General features: G+C 39.5%; 1 protein-coding gene across 1 annotated transcript in view; it reads right to left on the reverse strand.

The window, feature by feature from the left end:
* The window catches only part of otog (otogelin), a 249,461-nt gene that overhangs the window by 183,134 nt on the left and 45,882 nt on the right, over positions 1 to 20,445 (reverse strand). The window contains exons 10-14 of the mRNA XM_048545992.2: positions 16,404 to 16,534; positions 11,802 to 11,908; positions 11,427 to 11,536; positions 9,406 to 9,531; positions 6,455 to 6,563 (exon numbers count right to left, since the gene is read on the reverse strand). Coding sequence (XP_048401949.2) covers positions 6,455 to 6,563; positions 9,406 to 9,531; positions 11,427 to 11,536; positions 11,802 to 11,908; positions 16,404 to 16,534 — 583 coding nt within the window. The remainder of the gene's footprint in view (positions 1 to 6,454; positions 6,564 to 9,405; positions 9,532 to 11,426; positions 11,537 to 11,801; positions 11,909 to 16,403; positions 16,535 to 20,445) is intronic.

The following is a 20,445-nucleotide window of genomic DNA, read 5'->3' on the forward strand; positions in this document are numbered from 1 at the left end:
ACCGTGAGTAGAGTCCCAACCTGTTTAACCTTCGTGCATAAGACAATCCCTCTATAACAGGGATCATCCTAGTGAAATTTCTCTGAGCTATCTTCAATTAAATAATATTTTTCCAGAAAGAAAGGGATCAAAACTACTCACAGTACTCTAGATGTGGTCTCACCAGCACCTTGTACAATTGCAGTTAGACTTCCCTACTCTTAAACTCCCAACCTTTTGAAATAAGGGTCAACATTCCATTGGCCTTCAGCACCCGTGTGCTAGCTTTCTGTATATCGTGCAGTCCCTTCATGTTGCAGCTTTCTGCAGGTTTTCTCCAGTTAAATAATATTCAATTCTTTCATTCTCCCATCCAAAAAGAACATTGTCATATTTTCCCACATGCATGGAATCTATGATCTTGTACTATATTTGCCAACTTTTTGCCCACTAATTTATCAATATCACTCTGCAGACTGTTTATATCCCTCTCACAACCTGCCTTTCCAACTATTTTGGACGGCAGATTATTTAGAACCATCAGAGAGGAAGAGAAATAGATGGCAATAGCGAAATACACAAACACTACCATTCAGAAGAAAAAGTGCAGCATTTATTTGGGGAATACGACCCAATGTAAACCTGTTCCAAACCACTCATGTCCTGACTGAGAAAAATATCACTGTTTGACTGTTTGGCTGAACTCCCTCTCTGATGGCATCCATCAGACTCTGCTGATTGCAGCAGTTCAAGGAAGTCCACCACCTTCTCAAAAGTAACCACAGATGAACAGTAAATCGTGGGCTAGCTACAATACCCACATCCCATTAATTAATATTTAAAAATTGGAAAAATGATAGAAAAGAGAAAGGGTCAGATGGTGTCTGTGTAGGAGACAATTGGGGATGGGCAGCAGGAGTAATGATAACATGGAAGTTCTGTCTTGGGACAGTGCTCTGATCAGCCAAGAGGTGGTAGGGAAGACAGTATCAGCTTGAACTAAGTGACCAGATTTCAGCTTTGGTGTGTCAAATGGGTGTATCACAGATCAGCTGACTTGGAAATACATCACTGTTCCTACAGTGTCACTGTATCAAAGTCCTGGAATTCCTTGTCACACTGCATTATGGGTCTACCAATAGCATGTGAATTGCAACAGTTCAAGGAGGCAACTCACCATCACCTTCTGAAGGCCAACGAAGGAGGAGAAATAAATGCTTATATCCCATGAATGAATTATAAAATAAAAAAAATCACAGACTAGAATACAGAATCCTTTTGGCTCAGGGGCTGGCACTAAACCACAGCTGACCCAATAGTGTTCAAAGTAGGGTTTAACTGTTAAACTTCTGCTCCATGTGTATTAAGTAAAATATTACCCAAACCTCAACTGCCTTGTCTTCTCCATTGTTGCTTGCTGCCTGCCAAGTGAGCATTTGTTTTGTGAAAAATGGAAATAGGCAAAAAGGACTAGTGTACACGTGGTTGTGTGTGTGTCTGTCTGTGTGTACACATGAGCCTGCTTTTGGGTGGGGTGGTGAAAAGAGAGAATAGTGAGGGGCTGTGTTGGTTCATGCCAGTTGAGTACACTCTCAGATTAGCTGATGTGTGCCTGAACTGGTGTGTTTTGGGCACCCTTGAACTTAGTGCAGCAGGGGCTGTTCACACATTGTAAAAAGGGACAGAGAACGCTGTTTGTCAGTTTTATGAGTAGTTAGTAAGAAAAGCGGACAGGGTGAGCACCAGGTAGAGGAGTCAGCAGCAGGTACAGGAGCAGACAAAATAAGGACTAGGGATGGTTGTCAGATGCAGAGGTAAACTTGTTGAAGCTGACTGACTCGTCTTTTCTCTGCTACAGAGAAAGGGTTTGCTAATTGGTGAGTGTCTCCTAAATTAACACCTTTACCTCAGCTAAAATTTGGTCTAGAACACAAATTGGTGGCAAAAGTTAATAAACAGGAAAGGTAAATGAATTATATAATTCATTAAAATGCATTAATACTGGTGAGACAGGTAATGTATCACTGTTGCATCACATGGGAGTTTGTGGATTCCAGTTTGTTCCAGTGGAAACATGTCTGTGGCCAGAGTATGAAGCCTAGGGGGCTTTGGCTCAGGGTTTAAGAGCTGTAGGTTGAACAACTAGCATTGCCATATTTCAGGAAAGGGAAAAGCTACCTGGATTTTTCACATCAGGAGAGAATCATGCCCCTCAGCATTGAATTATCTTATTTTGTCAATGTTCAGAGACAGGAGACTGTAACTGTGGAGTGAGACGGTAAGGAGACCCAGAGACATTGTAGTTATCCAACAGATGTTAGGAGAGGTCACAATAGTTGATACCATTATCTGAAACACAGACCCTCAGTCCAGATGGCTGTACTATCTGCTTCATGTCCTGCTTCAGTATCTACTACGGGCTAGAGAACAACTTCCAGTGAAAGTTTTAGGACTCAATCAACTTGGTCCATTTAAGTACCAACAGCTTGGGCAGGATAAAGAGTGAGATTGGCACAGTCAGTAAGAGGTAGCAAGTGCCAAATTAAGAAGCAGAACATCAGAGATCATAATTCCTGCATTATTAAATTCCCACAGCTATGTGCAAATTGAAATAGGGTAAATAATATAGATAGGTGAATGTTCAAAGATTGGTGTGAGGGAAGTGGATTCCTGTTTGTGAAGCACTGATACCAGTACTGTAGAAAGTGGAATCTGTACCAATAGGACAGCCTGCCCAAGCTGTGCTAGGGCCAGTGTTTTTAATAATCGCATAACTAGAGAAGTAGCAAGAATTTTAAAGCAAGTAACAGTGTAAGATGTAGAGTCAAGGCCAAAGAGAAAGGTTTTAATGTGCAGAATGATAAACAGGCTGGGGCAGAGGGATAGAGGTTGCAAATCTCAGAGTCATCCAACAGATAAAGCTAAACTTTACAAAAAGAACAAAAGGCCAAAAGTAAAGGAGCTGTATCTGAATGAACAGAACACTCAAATGCAAAACAAATGCATTGAGACAGCAAATGAGGAAGTGTGATCTAGTAGCAATTACAGGCACATAGCTGTGGGCACATGGGATTGGGACCTAAAGCATGATGCGTACAGGTCATTTAGGAATGACAAGAAATGAGAAATGGGTAGGAATGAGAAAAGATAAAGGCACCACCCCTTTAGTAACCATTTAAATAGAATCGAGCCAAACAATAGATATAATAAGAAAGGCATACTGATACTCATGGAAAAGTTTACTCCACATATAAGCTAAAAAAGACAGATGGACAGAAGGATCCCACATGAAGAGTTTGTGGAAGGTCTCACGGTTAGTTTCTTTGAACAGCATGTTCTGAAGTAAACTATACTAGACTTGCTATTGTATAATGAGACAGGATCAGCTAATGATTGCATAGTGAAGGTATTTCTAAGTGGCAGCAATATGGAGTTTTACATTCAGTTTGAGGAAGAGTGGAGTTTTGCTTGGAGATAGTCATGAGACTTTGGAATTGAAAAAGTGGCTGGGAACAAGAGACCTTGAATATTTGTCAGGCAGATTGGAGCAACATTCGTTATACAAGGAGAGCGAATGGTTAGCTGGGGTAGGTGGGAATGCAGATTTGAGGTTAAAATCCTATTAGCCATGAGATTATTAAATGACAGAGCAGGCATGACGGGATAAGTGGCCTACTTCTGCTCCTGACTATTCATTCCTATGCTGGATTAATATGTCCTATAAGGGTTTTGGAAAGGCTATTTGTGTTATTTTACAGATTAGCACATGTAGTGGAAAAGGAATGATTTTTCAAAAGATAGTATAAATGACTACGTGTTTTACAATTTTGAGAGTTCCTCGGAGGAGCAATTACAAGTGGCGTATAAACGCACATTCTTTTGCATCTCATGATAATTTTGAGCTTTAGTAATAGCTTTGAGTTCTGTCCATGGTGGATGCTAACTGAGTGAATATGGAGGGATGTGAAGACATGGAGAGCATGTGTGAGACATGAGTGAGATTTTTTTTATTGTCTCTATTTGTTCGTGGAACATGGGTTTCACCAGCTAGGCCAGCATTTTTGGCCCAAGCCAAATTTTCCTTGAGAACTGCTACAGTACAAGCCTTGCAAACTCATTGTCACTGCTGGCCAAAATTGAGTTCTAGGATATTAACCCAGTGACAACGAAGGAATAGTGATACATTTGCAGTTAAGATGGTGCGTGGCTTGGAGAGGAGCTAGCAGGTGGTTGTGTTCCCATGCACCTACAGACCCTGCCCGTGTAGGTGGTAGAAGTTATCCACTTGGCATACATAGTGGGCGGATGTTGGAACATATGAATGGGTGGAGACAAAGCATAGGAGGAATGATTGAGAATGAAAAATCATGGGTTTGGGCTTTAGGTGTAGTGGTGAGAATGTATGAGGAATGAGGGCCAGGTGGCTTACCAGCCATCCACAGAACTGGATAAAAGTCCTAGCAAACAGACATGGATCTCCTAACCTGCTGGCCTCAACATCGGCCTGCTACTTTTCCCACTTAATCCGGCATCAGAAGGCAGCACTCCTGTCTCCAGCCTGCCCCAACTACCTGGGGTGAAAACAACACATACGTATATCCACTCGGAAAATTCACTTGGCAAAGTAACATCAGCAAATGGCCCAACTGAAGAATAAAATCCATCTGTGTATCACAGTTTCATGTCTTTTGACATATTCAACAAATCCTGAATATGTGAATATTCTTACACTAAGTCTTTAAACAATAGCTTACAGCATCTATAATTTTAAGTTTCAGAAATCTCTTATCTATTTCACAATAAACATTCAGTTTTCAATTTGTAAAGGATACTAGCAGGATATTTAGCACAATCCTAACAAATTTTGTGTTCTCCCAGCCTTGAAGAAGCTTAACTATTTAAGTAAGGTCTTAAAGTGATGACCAATGACAAAATGTAGCTATGAAGTGGATTCTTCCCATCCAGGGTTCTCAGGAAGAGGCTGCTGGAGGTCAGAGTCCTCTCTCCTGGCAATTATTTTCTCTTATTTCTCTGTAAGTCCAGCTGAGAACCATATCCTGAATTTATCACTTAAACCAAAATGGTATGTCAAGGGCTTCTAAACCATGAAGGAGGATTAATCCTGTGAATCGAAATGCTGAGAGGCTGTACAAGTCTGGAATAGTCATGATCCTCTGGACGGGAGTCTTACATGCTGAGAATGTTCACCCCAAGTTCTAACATTTTCTGTTAATGACTAGAAAGTCATCTTCAGCACACATGTGAATTTCTGATTAACATTCGCTGTTGGGACAGTAAAGTTAGAATAACACCTCAAATCTGCCTATTCTGATGGAGGGTCTAGGCCCAAAATGTCAGCCTTCCTGCTCCTAAGATGCTGCTTGGCCTGCTGTGTTCATCTACTCCACACCTTGTCATCTCAGGTTGTTCAGCATCTGCAGTTCCTAATATCTCTGATACAATATATTGACATCCCTTGTCTACATTCATGTTCCTGTTGTTTTCCAATATAACATTTCTGTTGCAACTGAAGATCCAGGTCTATTTCAAATTACCTCCATCGATTAAATATTTTAAAAGATTCATATAAAAACTGGAATTTACCTTTATAACACATCAGCCTGAATCTTTCAACCCGAGTCAGAATTCCTATTCCTGACCCATGAAAGGTTGTTCAGTTATTCGTCAATTTTTCCAGCTAGACCTCAGACGTTGGATCCATCACAACTGAAGCAGTCCAGCAAACATGGAGACAACACGGAGGTGAATATTGCCAAAAATTGTTACCCTTTTTTAATGGCAATAACTGCCATGTTCCAGAAAGTAAACATTGCTAAATCCACCTTGATAGTAAGGGAGAGAACTGAAGTGTGTAAGGTAGGTGAGTGAGGACGGTTGCCCATACCACCTGAGTGAGTGTGCGGCTAGAGGCCTGGGTTGAGTATCAGGTGGTGGAAGTAGGTTGGTCAAGTGTCCTTGGGGGTGGGAGATTTTAGTGCCTCTCAGATGCCCATTGTGGTGAGAGTGATGTCACTCGGGTGTCCATTGGGATTATTAGAGGTCTGTGAGATTGGGGCATTGGAAAGCCAGAAAGAGGGGATAACTATTGCAAGTGATTGGAAGTTCCAGTGGTGAGTAGCTGGAACAGTAGCCAGTTTTATAGTCAGCAGTTAGTTTGAGTAGGTCTTAATTCCAGCAGCTTTTCCAAGGGAATTATTAAATATAAGTAAATCAGAACACTGCAAAGTCTCCAAATATAACTCTAGGCGCAATTGCCCAATGAAAATTTAAGCCTCCTTGTAATTACCACACTATCAGGGCATCAAACACCAACAGGTACTAATGTGCATCTTTCGGGGAGACTGGAAGATCTAGTCACCATATAATACATGCACAACAACTTAAGGATAAGTGTTTTAATGTGAAATAAATCCCACTGAGAACGGAAAGACACCTTGCAGAATGAATCACTAACCAGTAGCTGCATTGTTCCTGAATTACAGAGCCTGAAGTATAGGGAATCCCTTGAAACATACAAGGACACTCTGTGGAGTTCAAACATGTTCCATTTTCATAAACTAAACCTGTAAGGAATAATTACAACATTTTATACCTCATGTTTAAAAACATTTTATAATTGTCAGAAATACTATTGTTCACATAAAATAATATATTTAAACTTTATGTTACAAGTAAGAAAATTACTGACTAATGGTTAGCTGATAAAACCAGACAAAAATAACTTCTTATTTAAACATTCAAACTTCAGGAAAACTTTGTTCCAAAAAACCACTTTGGCAACTATAACTTCTATTTATGATCGTGCCTATAATATAATAATAAAACATTGCAAGGCACTTCACAAGGGTACATTGAAACAAAGCACAATACTGAGCCACATATTAGGGCTGATGACCAAAAACTTAATCATAAAGCTAAGGTTTAAGGAGTGTCTTAATAAGGAAAGGCAGTGAGGTTTAGGGAGGGTATGCTAGAGCTTAGATGCTAGATAATGGAAGTCACAGTCAACAATGGTGGACCAATTAATATATTAGGAATGCATAGGAGAGCAGAATGAGAGGAGTGCAGATATCTCAATGGGTTGTGGGACTGGAGAAGATTACATCTGTAGGGAGGAGGAATTTGGAAACAAGGATGAAATTTTGCCTGACTGGGACTCAGCAAGGGTCAGCGACACGATGGGGGAGCCAAATTTTGTACAACCTCAAATTTACGGAGGAAAAATGTGGGTGATCCAGCCAAGACAGAGCTGGAATAGCTAAACCTAAGGCAAATGAAAGCACACATGCGAGTTTCACCAGAAGACAAGTAGAGATGGGGTAATTGTTATAGTATGCTGTACCAAGTTTTCAAGATAATCTAAACAAGGAAACTCTTAGGATCTAAACTGTTGCCAAGTTATAATTAGATTGGTTTAAAGGACTCTTCATTCCTCTGTCACAAGCTGATACGCTCAAGGCCATCCCATGTTATCTTGTGGTAGAATCCATTGATGAATAACTATTGATGGGACTGCTGCAACAAGCATATAAGTAGCTGAAAGATAACAATAATAGGGATCCTGGTAGCATTCTAGCCGAGTTCTCCAGAGCTGCTGGAGACATCAAGACTCCATGCACACGTCCTATAGATTTGGGAGCTAAAAGAGCTCCTCCACTCCAACCCATCCCTTCCTTGGCTTGAGGAATGAGACAATTTTTACTAACTTTAAGAACCAAAGAAACCATGCTGTGGAAACTACAAATGTATCTTGTTGCCAAAGCAGGGGATGTATATGACCCTGGAATATATTGAGCAGTTCTCATACCTTGCCATCCACTGCCGTGAAAAGGCCAGCATTGACAAGATGATCCAAAACTGGATCCACTAAAACAAACCAGTCTTCTACAAATTAAAGCAATGCATATTTGACAGGGAAGTTTTCCACAAGTCAACAGTTGTGTTAGTGTACAGAGTAATTGCTGTAGCCACACTCCTACACTACAGAGAGACCTGAACTGTGTATCAGTGACACATAAAAGACGTTTGAGAAAATCTATTGGCAATGCCTCTGCCACATTCTTCAGATTCAATGAAACAACATTTGAACAAATGTTTGTATCCCTAATGAAGTCCGATCCATAAGAACTCAGGCTACAATATCAACTACAATGGACCTTCGTCGGAGGCTCACTGATGATGTTACCTAGAATGGTGACGAAACGTCTGAAAACTAACCTTCCAGCTCAGCGAGCAAACTCACATCCAGAACCTCAACCTGAGCTACAAATCTTCTCAAAACTCGCTAACAATGGACTGTATATTGTGTCTGTAATCCTGTAAAGTACTGCTCCACCAGGCCCTATTTTCTCCATTCTCAACCAGCATGTAGTCAGGGAAGGATGTAAAAAAAACTACAAAGATACTCTGATGCTCTGCTTGATGTATGGCATCATTAACAATAATAAATGGGAAGAGCCTGCTACTAATTGTTCAACGTCATGACAACTTGTCCATCAAGGTGCAACATGCTTCAAGCCCAAGCATCTTAGTGATAAAGCAAAGAAATAACAGAGAGGGAAATAAAGGAAGCATATCTTGTTTTCCCACATGTGCAATATCCTGCCTCATGTACTCAAAGATCTGAGAGTCAAGAATCAGCCTGTTCAGTCACATGAAGAAATAGCAGAAACTCTCAAATGAGTAGAAATCATCCTTGAATCAAGGGATAACATACAATGAATTATAAATGAAACATTAAAAACTTCTGTCTGTTCTGTTTTTTGACTTGCTACTATACTTTCTCACGTCCTCTTCCCTTCCACTTTAACCATAACTTTATTGTTCCCGCAAAAAAAACCTGAAGTCTAAAATCATCTTTTTCAATTATAAAAAACTTGCTCTGATTTCATTTTATTTCTTCTATTGTCATTTGAAGACAAGTAAGATATTACAGCTGCTTGCAACAGCCAAAATCCTGACAAAATTACTTAAACAACTGGTTATTTAACTGACAGTCATCATCTACTGATGCATTCTCCACAGTAACACTTTTACTAATCTGAATCAATTTGCCAAACAATGAGCATGCTCAACCCATACAAAACATAAAAACCCATTCCCTTTGTATTGGCATTCTTCTAAATGTCCTGCAGAGTGCAAGGTAATGAGTTTAAAAAGTGGGGGTGGGATGGCTTTATTCAGCAATATGCACACAATAATTACTTGAATTTTCCAAATTGCTGTTTGAAAACTAGACTCAAAGGTCAACTTAAAATATAGTTAAGTTATAGTCATGTAACGATATTTATGCTCTCACTGGGTCAATTTTTGACACATCAAAACTGGATAGGCTCACTGTGATCAAGCAAACACAATGAGGCTTAAGAATAATTTTAATTTAAATTGTGTAAACTACAAATCTACCTGCAGGGCAATAGCATCCATCCAGACACTGAAAATCACTGTCAATGCATTCCTGCTCTAGGCCACACGACACAGGACAACAATCCACACATTCACGGTGGACAAATTCACCTTCACAAATGGGCACTGTGGAGAAAAAGAAAAGGCAAAGAAAAGATAGCAAGTAAGACAACTTGAGATTTTCAATCATGAATTATCACATTGCATTCAAGAGAGATCAGTTTGGAATCGTTACACTTACAAAGTCAAATGACAACAGCTCTGAGGAATTAAAAACTTCTGCCTCTCATTGACGACACAAAATCTTTTTTATTCTGCCACATCACGAGTAGATTCCTCTCTTCTGCTGCCAGCAATGTGTCTTCCATTCAAACTAAGTACAGCATACCAAGCTATGTCTCCATAAATCATACAGTTCCCAGACTGTCCTAATGACCCATGTGAGATTTTACAAGATCCTGCAATTCTAGCAGCATCTGTCATGCAGCCAGTCAATTACAGCAGACCTGATACAGTCTCAGTCATTAAATATGATTCATGAGTTACACAAGAATATTTAGAGCCTTGCACTGAATGTGCTGCAAAATTGTTCCATTTTCAGCGCACATCTTGTTGACTTAATTTGTTCACTGTAACAGTAATTTAGTAAAAGCTTTATCTGTTCGAAGTTAGCTTTATATATCCTGTGATAGGTAAAGAAATAGGTCAGTGCCAGTGGTTTTGTTTCACTAGAAATCAGTTAAGATTTCATTTATAGAGAAACAAGGCCAGTGGAATACTTAGTCTTAGCCAGCAATGGTTTGACTGAAAAGGGGCTCACAGATAGACAAGGGCTCTTCCAATAGTGGATTAGTAGTTCGTTAATGCTTAAATCTAACAATCAGACTGGAAATTTGTGTTAGCTTTTCATTTAACCCTGCTGAAGGAAGCTTGAGAAGGCAACAAAGTTAGGAGGTATGTGTGGTTGTACAGGACATTGCTGAGGCCACTGTTGGAATACTGCATTCAAATCTGGTGTCCCTGCTATAGGAAAAATGTTGTGAAACTTGAAAGGGTTCAGAAAAGATTCACAAGGATGTTGCTGGAGAGGCTGGATAAGCCGGGGCCCTTTTTTTCTCTGCAGCATCAGAGGCTATGGGGTGACTTTAGAGAGGTTTATAGAATCATGTGGGGCATGGATAGGGTAAATAGTCAAGCGTTTTTTTCCCAGGATAAGTGGAAACTTTTCCAAAACTAGGCAGCATAGGTTTAAGGTGTGAAGAGAAAGATTTAAAAAGGGCCTAAAGGACAACATTCACATGCAGAGAGCGGTGTATATATGGTATGAACTGCCAGGGGAAATGGTGGAAGCTGGTACGTTTACAACATTTAAAAGGCATCTGGATGGGTACATGAATAGGAAGGATTTAGACACATAGGGCCCAAACGCTTGCAAACGGGTCAAGATTCGTTAAAGATATCTGGTCTGCATGGACAAATTAGACTGAAGAATTTGTTTCCGTGCTGTACAATTCTGTGACTCTATAAGTGAAATAGATGATGGAAGAATGAGCTGCTTACATGTGCTGACTGGACTAATATTTGCTACTTGTTACAGTCATATAACTGTAGTGAATAACTAGAGAGTTCTATTTCAGGTTAAAATCTGATTGAACTCAACCACTCACTACATCAGTTGCACTTGATCCTGAGTGATCAATTACCTCCAACTAGCTTGCAAAGTTAAAGAAAACTATAATTTGCTGTGATAAAAACCATTTGTTCTCATTATATATTATTGTACCACACATATATGTCTCAGACTAACAACTGCAAGGTATCATAAATCATAAATCCAAAGAACACCTGCATGCTCCTAAGTTACCAATCCATAGTGTTGATGAATATGGTCTCAAAGTCTTTCGTAGATGTACTTGGGATTACGATAATTCTAATTGCCTAATGGGACCGAAAAATCGCTCTGCATTAATGTAGACTGTGTAGTAAATCCGCTCCATACGTCTGCTGTCAGTGTATCATACCACACTGGTTGAACAACTGTCTCCATTCATGTAATGGTTGATTTGCTTGTGCACAAGCTCTTGCATACTCGGTCAGCACTCCACACAATGTCGTATTATCAGGTCCATACCTGACCAAATGAAAGAAAGTAACAACACTGAAAAATATTTGCACAGCAAGATTATCCTTGCCTTCTTCACTTAAGCAAAAATCTTTTTCTCTTGTTCATGAACATTTGCAATCAGGCAACTAAAGTGGATCTTTGGAATGCTACATGTTTCAGTTGCATCATCTTTTATCATAAATTGTTTATGGGAGTATTTACAGTGTGAATTATGAGTGCATATTATAATTAGACATATTACAAAGACTTGTTTTTCTTTTAACATACTCACATGCACAGATCATTCGCACAGCTCGCCATGTATGGATAAGGTTGAACATGGTAATGACAGAGGACAAATGGATATCCTAGAAGCACCCTACACGTGTGTCTTATTTTCTGAAAATTATCATAGAAGTGTTAGAGCTCTCATAAACATAAGGAGGTAAATGAAACATGTCGTAAATTACAGAAAATAAAGCTGGCATTATCTTTTCAATAACTGGTTACAAATTTAAATGGATACTGCAACAAGTCAGATCAATTTCAAAGAAACAGAAGCAAGACCAATGCCTTGAATTGATTTTGCAGAACATCCCTTACTTTTATACTCAATTCCCTTTGAAATAAGGTTAACATTTCTTTAGCTTTCCCTGTTACTTGTTAACCTGTCTTTTAACATTTTGCAATTAATGCACAAGGATTCCCAGATTCATCTGAGCTGCAATTTCCTGCCATTATTCCCTATTGAAATAGTATTCAGCTCTTCTACTTTTCCTGTTAAAGTGCACAACCTCACATTTTCTCACGTCATATTCCATTTCCCAGGATTTCCCCCACTCTCATAACATGTCTATATCATCTATAAATTCTGTGTGTCATTCTCATAACCTGACTTGCTACCAATTTTTGTGTCAACCACATATTTGGCAACAGTACATTCATTTCCATCTTCCTAGTCATGAATATGTATTTAAATAATTGTGGCTCAAGCTCTGATCCTTGCAGTACTCCATAGTTAGTTACAAGTTTTCAACCCAAAAATACCCACATTGTCCCAACTCTTTGTCTTCTAGTACTTAGCCAATCCTCAATCCATGTAATTATATTATCTACACAGCACAGGGCATCTTATGAAATAGCCTTACTGAACACTATTAGAAATCCAAATATATTTTCTCTACTGGTTCCCCTCTATCTATCCTGTTTGTTACTTCTTAGAAGAAACGCAATAAATTTGTCAAGCATAATTGCCCCTTCATGGGGCTATGCTGACTCTGTTTGATTATATTTTGTATTTCTAAGTCCTCTATTATTACATCTTTTGTAGTAGACACTAACATTGTCCCATGACAAATGTTAAGCTAACTGGCTGAGAGACAATCATTTTTGTCTCCTTCCTTTTTTGAATTAAGGTGTTATTTTAGCAGTTTTCAAATCCTATGGGACATTTCCAAAACCTAAAACTTCTTTGAAGATGACAACCAATGCATCCACTATCTCTGCAGCTACTTCATTTAAAAGCCTTTGATGTGACCCATCAGGTCCAATAGAATTATCAGCCTTCCATTCTATTAGTTTTCCTGGTATATTTTCAATTGTGATCATGTATTTATTACCCCCCCCTCCTTTTATTTAACATTTTTTTGGAATGCCATTAGTATCAAATACTGTGATGGTGATCAAAAAATATTTATTCAATTCCTCTGCCATTTCTTAGCTCTACATTCTTATTTCTCAAGCCCTGTTCTCTAAGGGGCCTATGTTCATTGTGGCCTCTTGTTTCACTTTTATCTATTTAAAGATACTCCTTTTTAAAAAATTACTTGCAAGTTAGTCTTCAAAGTTTACCTTGTAACTTTAATTTTGGACACATTTTATTAGCTTGCAAAACTTTCCCAACCCTCTGATCTGCCATTAACCTTTGTCACATTATATACTCTTTCTTTCAATTTGCTACTGTTCTTAATTTCCCTGGTTAACTGTAGTTAGGTTATCAGCTTTCTAGAATCCTCCTGCCTTACTGTGTTACAAGTCTAATCATCATTGGATGCAACTTGTAAATGTAACATAATTTTCCTTCAAAGATTAACTATTGATATTCACATCCACTGGGGATCTCGCACTATCAGTAAGTATTTATCTGATGCAGAGGTAACATAATTCTTAAAGTTAACATATTTGAAGAGGAAGACGTTTCAGCTTTGTGTGGATAAAACTGCACTATTGTAATACCTTGACCAGCTCTTTCAAAGAGTTGGCATAGCCAAAGGAGGTCAAATGATGATTTGTGCTGCAAGATTATATGTCCAGTATTTTGGCAAGGCAAAGGGATCCTACCTGTTGCTGGACAGCCTGTGAGGAATCACATCACCTCTTTCTGGATATGCCAGTCATAACATTTGCCACTCCAAGACTTAGCAGCCAAGCAGCAGAACTTTCCCCAGGAATCAAGGACATCAAGGGTGAAAGTCCCACTCATCAGCAGCTACCATCTTCTTAGAAACAGGACTTCTACTGATTGGTAATGCCATCAAGAAGGTGATGGTTGTTGCTAATGCAAAAGTGATCCAGAGCCTAGGACCCAGGTCACGGAGGGCTAATGGCTACAGAGGGTTGGGTTGACATCAGGGCAGGGGCTGGCTCTCAGTGAATTCCCTTCCTACTGTCTGGCCCTTGATCAGGCACTGAGTGTCCTTGAATAAGAGGTTTGAATCCAACCCAATGAGCCTGGCAAGGCTGTTTGTCATACTCTCTGCTCACCTCTGGTTCCATTGAGACATGAAGCCAGAATTGCTGTGACACTATCACTGCATGACTGCACATTTGGTTTTCTACTCTACCTGCTAAGATGTGTAACCACACCTCTGAAGCAAGGGGGACTTAAACACAGGTGTCCTGGCTTGGAGGTAGGGACAATACCGCTGTGCCACAAAGAGCCAGATGGAACAGGATGAGTCCTTAAGTGAGCACTAAGTGGTCAATTAATGGCCTCAATTGACAATGTGGAAGAAAGGCTGTTCGTTTATCATCTCAGCATCGGTTTCATCAGGGTGGAGGCAGGAAGCTGACAGGATTCCTACCCAACATCCTCCTCCCTAATTAAGTGACCCCAACACCCAGCATTAAACTTGCCATGGTATTCCAAGTCAAAATCAATCCGCAGTCAACCTTTCACCTACTCCTTATTTCATCCTAGCAGCATGTAGCAAACTATTTCTTCCACTGCTTTTGCATTAAACAGATTGTGCAGTCAATTGTTTCCATAATATAGACAATTATTTATACAGACAAAGCATTAAAGTAACCAAGAAATACTGGGGGTGGAGATGGAATTGATTAAGTGTGAAGATGGAATGGTGTTGCTACTCTCTTCCCATCATAAATGAATACCCCTGGTTGACTGAATCACATGACCATGCATTACTGTTTTCAGGGATGAGACTTGAATCCGTAAAGCATCACGACAGAATCCTAGCACTCAGCCAAAGTTTGCACAAAAAATTTGAATTCAATATAACTCCAACTAACTGGAGTGATATACAAAAACATAAATGTCACTGATCTTAAATGATGAAACCTTGCTTCCATCACAAAGCCAATCTTGTACATTTGGTTGGACAACAATCATAGCAAAGATACAGTAACATGGAGGAAATTCCAGAAGAAGGGTTTGTTTTCTAAATAGCTCACACTTTCTGTCCTGCCATCAGACTGTTATTTGGGATTTACTAATTCATGTACAACTACAGCACGGTCAGCTCTGGAAGTTACTAGGGATGGCCTACTAAGGTTGACAATGATTAGAATAGATTCATAACATTCAATTTGTTGAATATATTAAATATGTCTTTCACACTCAATTTTGTATAACATTCATGTATTAAAATATCATGTAATAAAATATTAAATACAGATGGGTATCTATTTACATCGGTACTGTCTATTCATGTAGATTAAACTCATTGATTCATTATTTATATATTAATGACCACATATTTATTGTAGTGAATCCCAGAGTTTCTGTTGAATTTCAGATTGTCTGGTCAGTAACAAACCTCTCTAATATTGACTTCATCTTTAGCATTTTTAACTAGCCTCTAGTCCAGACCTTGGGCTACGTACACCCAGCACTATCTTCCTTACATGGGGCTCAGTAGTAAGTGCTGCTGCCTCACAGCACCAGGGACTGGCATTTGATTCCATCATTGGGCCACTGTCTGTGTGGAGTTCGTATGTTCTCCCCATGTCTGCGTGGGTTTCCTCCCACAGTCCAAAAACATGCAGGTTAGGTGGATTGGCCATGTTAAATTGCTCATTGTGTTCAGCGATGTGTAGGTTAGATGCTTTAGCATGGGAAATGCAGAGTTATAGGGAGATGGTGGGTCTGGGTGGGATGCTCATCAGAAGGTCGGTATGGACTTGTTGGGCTGGATGGCCTGTTTCTACACTGTAGGAGTACTGTGGTATGTTACAAGCTTCTCCATGAACCTGGACACTATTGCCTTCGTCTGTCAGTCTTAGACTGTCTGCTCCTGACTTTAGCATCTCTGTTGTTAATGTGCTTTTTATAAAACATTTACTCTCCCCACAATGACTCCCAACAAAACGATATTGTGGCCAAAGGTTCAGCACATAAACAACATCACAGGAAATTCACTGGTTATGGAAAATTATCTTAATTAAACAGATAGAGACTCTGGAAGACAAAATTATTATTCATCAAAATCAGTTTTATCTGATATAACATTGCATCAATGTCATTTTCTAATTCTCCCAATCTTTGCAAAGGATACAGAAACTATTATAACCTATGATATCAATATACATTTCAAAACAGTTCACTATCTTGAAAATAAAACTTGGCTTAAAATTAAATTGGTTCATTACTAACTTCAATCACTGTCTGGCTTTGTCTGAAACATGGTGCTGGGTGGTTGACAGGAATAATGCTGCAAAGGTCCTTGTCTGGAATGTCTTCTCTCCAGCTATTACCAAAAAGAGTTATTTCTTCTGTTAATAAACCTAAAACAAACAAAAAATTAAATTTAATTCGAAAAATACATGTCCCCTGAAGCACAGACTTTCCCCTTGAATGAAGATCAGGTGGACGAGTGGCAGGTCACAACTAATAGCCACTCATGAAAAGGTGGGCTAACCATATTAAGTTTTTCACGTTGCCAAAGTTGCATAAATGCAGCAAGACTCTGGTGTCAGGAACACCAGAGATTACAGTTTGCCCTTATGATGGTAGAAACTTACAGGCTACTGCACAGCGCCAGCTAGGTGTTAAAAAACTAACTTGTTGCAAAATTTAGACACAATGACATGCTCATTGGAAACGAAGCAATAGTGGCACTGGCCATTTTGCAGATACACATAACACCCTGGTCAAGATTAGTAAAATACTTTGTGAAGGTTATAAATAATTGTGTGAAACGTGAGGGAGCTCGGGCTCAGAATGAAAATACAAAGCTCATGAAGATTGAAAACAAGGCTAGAAGATTCACCAGCTTGCATGACAGGGAGAATAGCTAGAAAGAAGTCTCACCTTAAATGAGACTCTTGAGTTAACAGTTGCCAGGCTGCTAAAGGAATACAACAGAAGTAGACTTTTGAAAGATAAAGATCACTTTTGACTTGTACCAGAAGAACTTATAAGAACATAAGAACTAGGAGCAGGAGTAGACCATCTGGCCCTTTGAGCCTGCCCCGCAATTTAATAAGATCATGACTGATCTGAGACTCAGCTCGTTACCCACCCGCTCACCATAACGCTTAATTCCTTTACTGGTCAAACATTTATCTAGCCTTGCCTTAAAAACATTCAGCAAGGTAGCTTCAACCACTTCACTGGGCAGGGAATTCCGCATATTCACAGACCTTTGGGTGAAGAAGTTCCTCCTGACCTCAGTCCCACAACTGTTTCCCTTTATTTTGAGGCAATGCCTTCTAGTCCTAGTTTCACCTGCTAGCGGAAACACCCTCCCTGCTTCCACCTTATCTATTCACCTCATAATCTTATAAAGATCTCCCCTCATTCTTCTGAATTCCAATGAATATAATCCCAGTCTATTCAGTCTCTCCTCCTAATCCAGCCCTCTCAACTCTGGAATCAGCCGAGTGAATCTCCTCTGCACCCCCTCCAGTGCTAGTATATCGCTTCTCAAGTAAGGAGACTAAAACTGCACAGTAGTCCAGGTGTGGCCTCACCAGGACCCTATTCAGCTGCAACATAGCCTCCCTGTTTTTAAACTCCATCCCTCGAGCAATGGCAGACAAAATTTCATTTGCCTTTTTAATCACCTGCTGCAACTGCAATCCCACCTTCAGTGATTCATGCACAAGGACACCCAAGTCCCTTTGTGCAGTACTCAAAAGACAGTGAGGTGGGCTGTGCTAAAAATACAAGATCTGTCCTGTCATTTAAAGTGTAAGTTGCCTATAAAATAATGTTCAGTTAACACTGCTTTTAACTTGTCGCTATTGCAACGATCTTGAACATCAATTGTTTGTCATGCCATCCCCCATGGAATCAAATTCATTATCTCATGGCTCTGTTGGATTAGTCCGATGGTTTTGTATGAGCCTTCAGTGCAGTAATGTGATGCCTAGGAAGACTGTGTTGGAATTTTCAAACTGTAGGTGTTTGAGCCTCCATTGTAGTCGAATGGGGTGCCAGAAGAGCTCTAGCTGAGCACCACCGCTCTGTTCGTGGAACTCACCAGTCTCTCCATTTCAGACAGAACTCTCTCCAAAAGGCCCTGAAGTTTGATTCATCCAATGAGTTGTGACTTTGCTGAGAAGCTTCTTAGAGCTCCTAATATTTTCTAATGCTTCGTCATCGAACATGGCATCCAAATCCACTGCAACAAAACATTGTGTAATTCTCCTACACAGTGCAATGCACTTTTGGTACTCATACCCACTGCTGTATCTACTACACACTTGTGTTTTGTGATCAACTACACAGAAATTTATTTTCCATCCTACTGCATATCCTGCCTATCTCAGAGCTTGCTTCAGTAAAGTTTCACAATGTCTGCAGGAATGCTGACTTCTTATCCTTGAAGTGACATTTCTTTACTCCATGTACAGGGAGAGTGGGAAAGATTAGATTCAGTGCAAAGGATGAGCTGGTAAAAACATCTGCAATTATCATCCAACGTATTTCTATGAATTAGAAGAAAGACTTTTTTTTATAAAAAAGACAAAATTGCAACTAAATTTGGCTTGATATCTTTGCCAGTGTTGCCAACTAACACGGTCATGACTCTTCTCTTTCTTATAATAGCTGGCACATCTTATACTAGGGGGTATTGCATGTGGTTCTGTGTTCTAACTCCTCCATTAGTAGTTTCTAGTCTCAGGATTGTGGGCCAGCATCTTGTGAAGGGATTGTTACTAAATCCCCTGTGAGATTTTTAAAGAAAATGCCAGTTATGGTTGAATAGCTGCTATGTTAGCTATTGAATGTGACATGTGGAAACATGAATTTGGAATAGTGGTAAGAATCTATTGATTACAATCAGTATGGAGAAGGAGCGCAGAGGCAGATTGATGAGAAAGCATACCTGGGGAGAAGAGTAATAAGATCAGAAGTGACACATATATGCGGAAACAATAAAAAGCTATATTTTAACTTTTTCAATCGTGGAGAGGTCACTGAACCTTTTGCAGCATTGCAGCTAAATTCTGGGTATTGATGTTTAATGCTGCCTCATGTCGTGGTTAACTCAGGTATTGCCTGAATGATTTATTGTTCCCGAAAAATTAAAGGGGGCTTCCGTCCTGCGATCCCCTACCTGATTAAGGAGCTGTCAATAGCCATTTCTTCCTTCACAAAACTCTTTTCTTCCTGCAACCACAGGGCACTTCTGTTTAAGAAATGCTGGTTGTTTTTAATTAGTGTCAATCAAGCTTCATCTCCACCCTGACCATCAAAACTGGATGTACTTCATGCTGACTGCATATCTGCAGCATTGTTATGAGATCCCAGCACCAACTTCAGAAGTTGACTGGGTTCAGACAGGAATTTTAATTGTGATCTCTGTCAACTGGGCATTGATTTTCAGGTCTTTGGCTATGGAAGTTCATTAACTGGACTATGGTGCCAACTTAAACAAGGAGAACAATGTTGTTGAAGGTTGTCTGAATATTGTTTAAATGTTGGAAAATCCTAAAGGATTCAGGAGTTCAAACACACATTATTAAAATAGAACAGTCAGGTACAAAAATTGCATTTCAAGGCTGATAGAATTTCATCCTTTATAACAAGACAGCTGGGATAAAAAGACGGCAAAGTTTTGCTAAAAGAAGACCTGGCTAGACTAATGTACAGCTCTGGGAACTACACCTTAAAAAGGAAATATCAGCCTTAGAAAGTGTGACGCATCAGTTCAAAGGTCATATTTGGAGGCACAATTACATAAACCAGGCTTATATTACCTGTACTAAGGTAAGATTTGATAGAAGTTTTTAAGAATTTGTATGAAATTGATGAGTTAAATTGAGAGACAGCTTTCTGGTCAGTCTGAAAGCCTAGTGAACTGGGGTATATAATCTCAACTTGCATTTGCACAATAACTTTAAATAGAAAAGAAATTCCAAACCATGGGGTAATTATGAATTAAAATTTAACACTGAATCACACAAGATCAAGTGTTTAGTCAAAGATGAATGTCAATGGCGGAAGGTAAAGTAGACTTGCACAATGGTTTAGGGAGGGATTTCCAAAGCTTTAGGCATGTGGTACTGTAGAGAAGCTGCCAATGGAGGAATAATTAAAATCTGAGATCCTCAGGAAGGAGTTCAGATAGCTTGGAAGGCTACAGAGCTGGAATAAATTACTGAGGAAGGGAGGGACTGAAACCATGTAAGGACCTGAAAACAAGGATGAAAATTTTAAACTTGATACATTGCCCAAGCAGGCTCAA

The sequence above is a fragment of the Stegostoma tigrinum genome, chromosome 17 (genome assembly GCF_030684315.1).
Source record: "Stegostoma tigrinum isolate sSteTig4 chromosome 17, sSteTig4.hap1, whole genome shotgun sequence".
Lineage (NCBI taxonomy): Eukaryota > Metazoa > Chordata > Chondrichthyes > Orectolobiformes > Stegostomatidae > Stegostoma > Stegostoma tigrinum.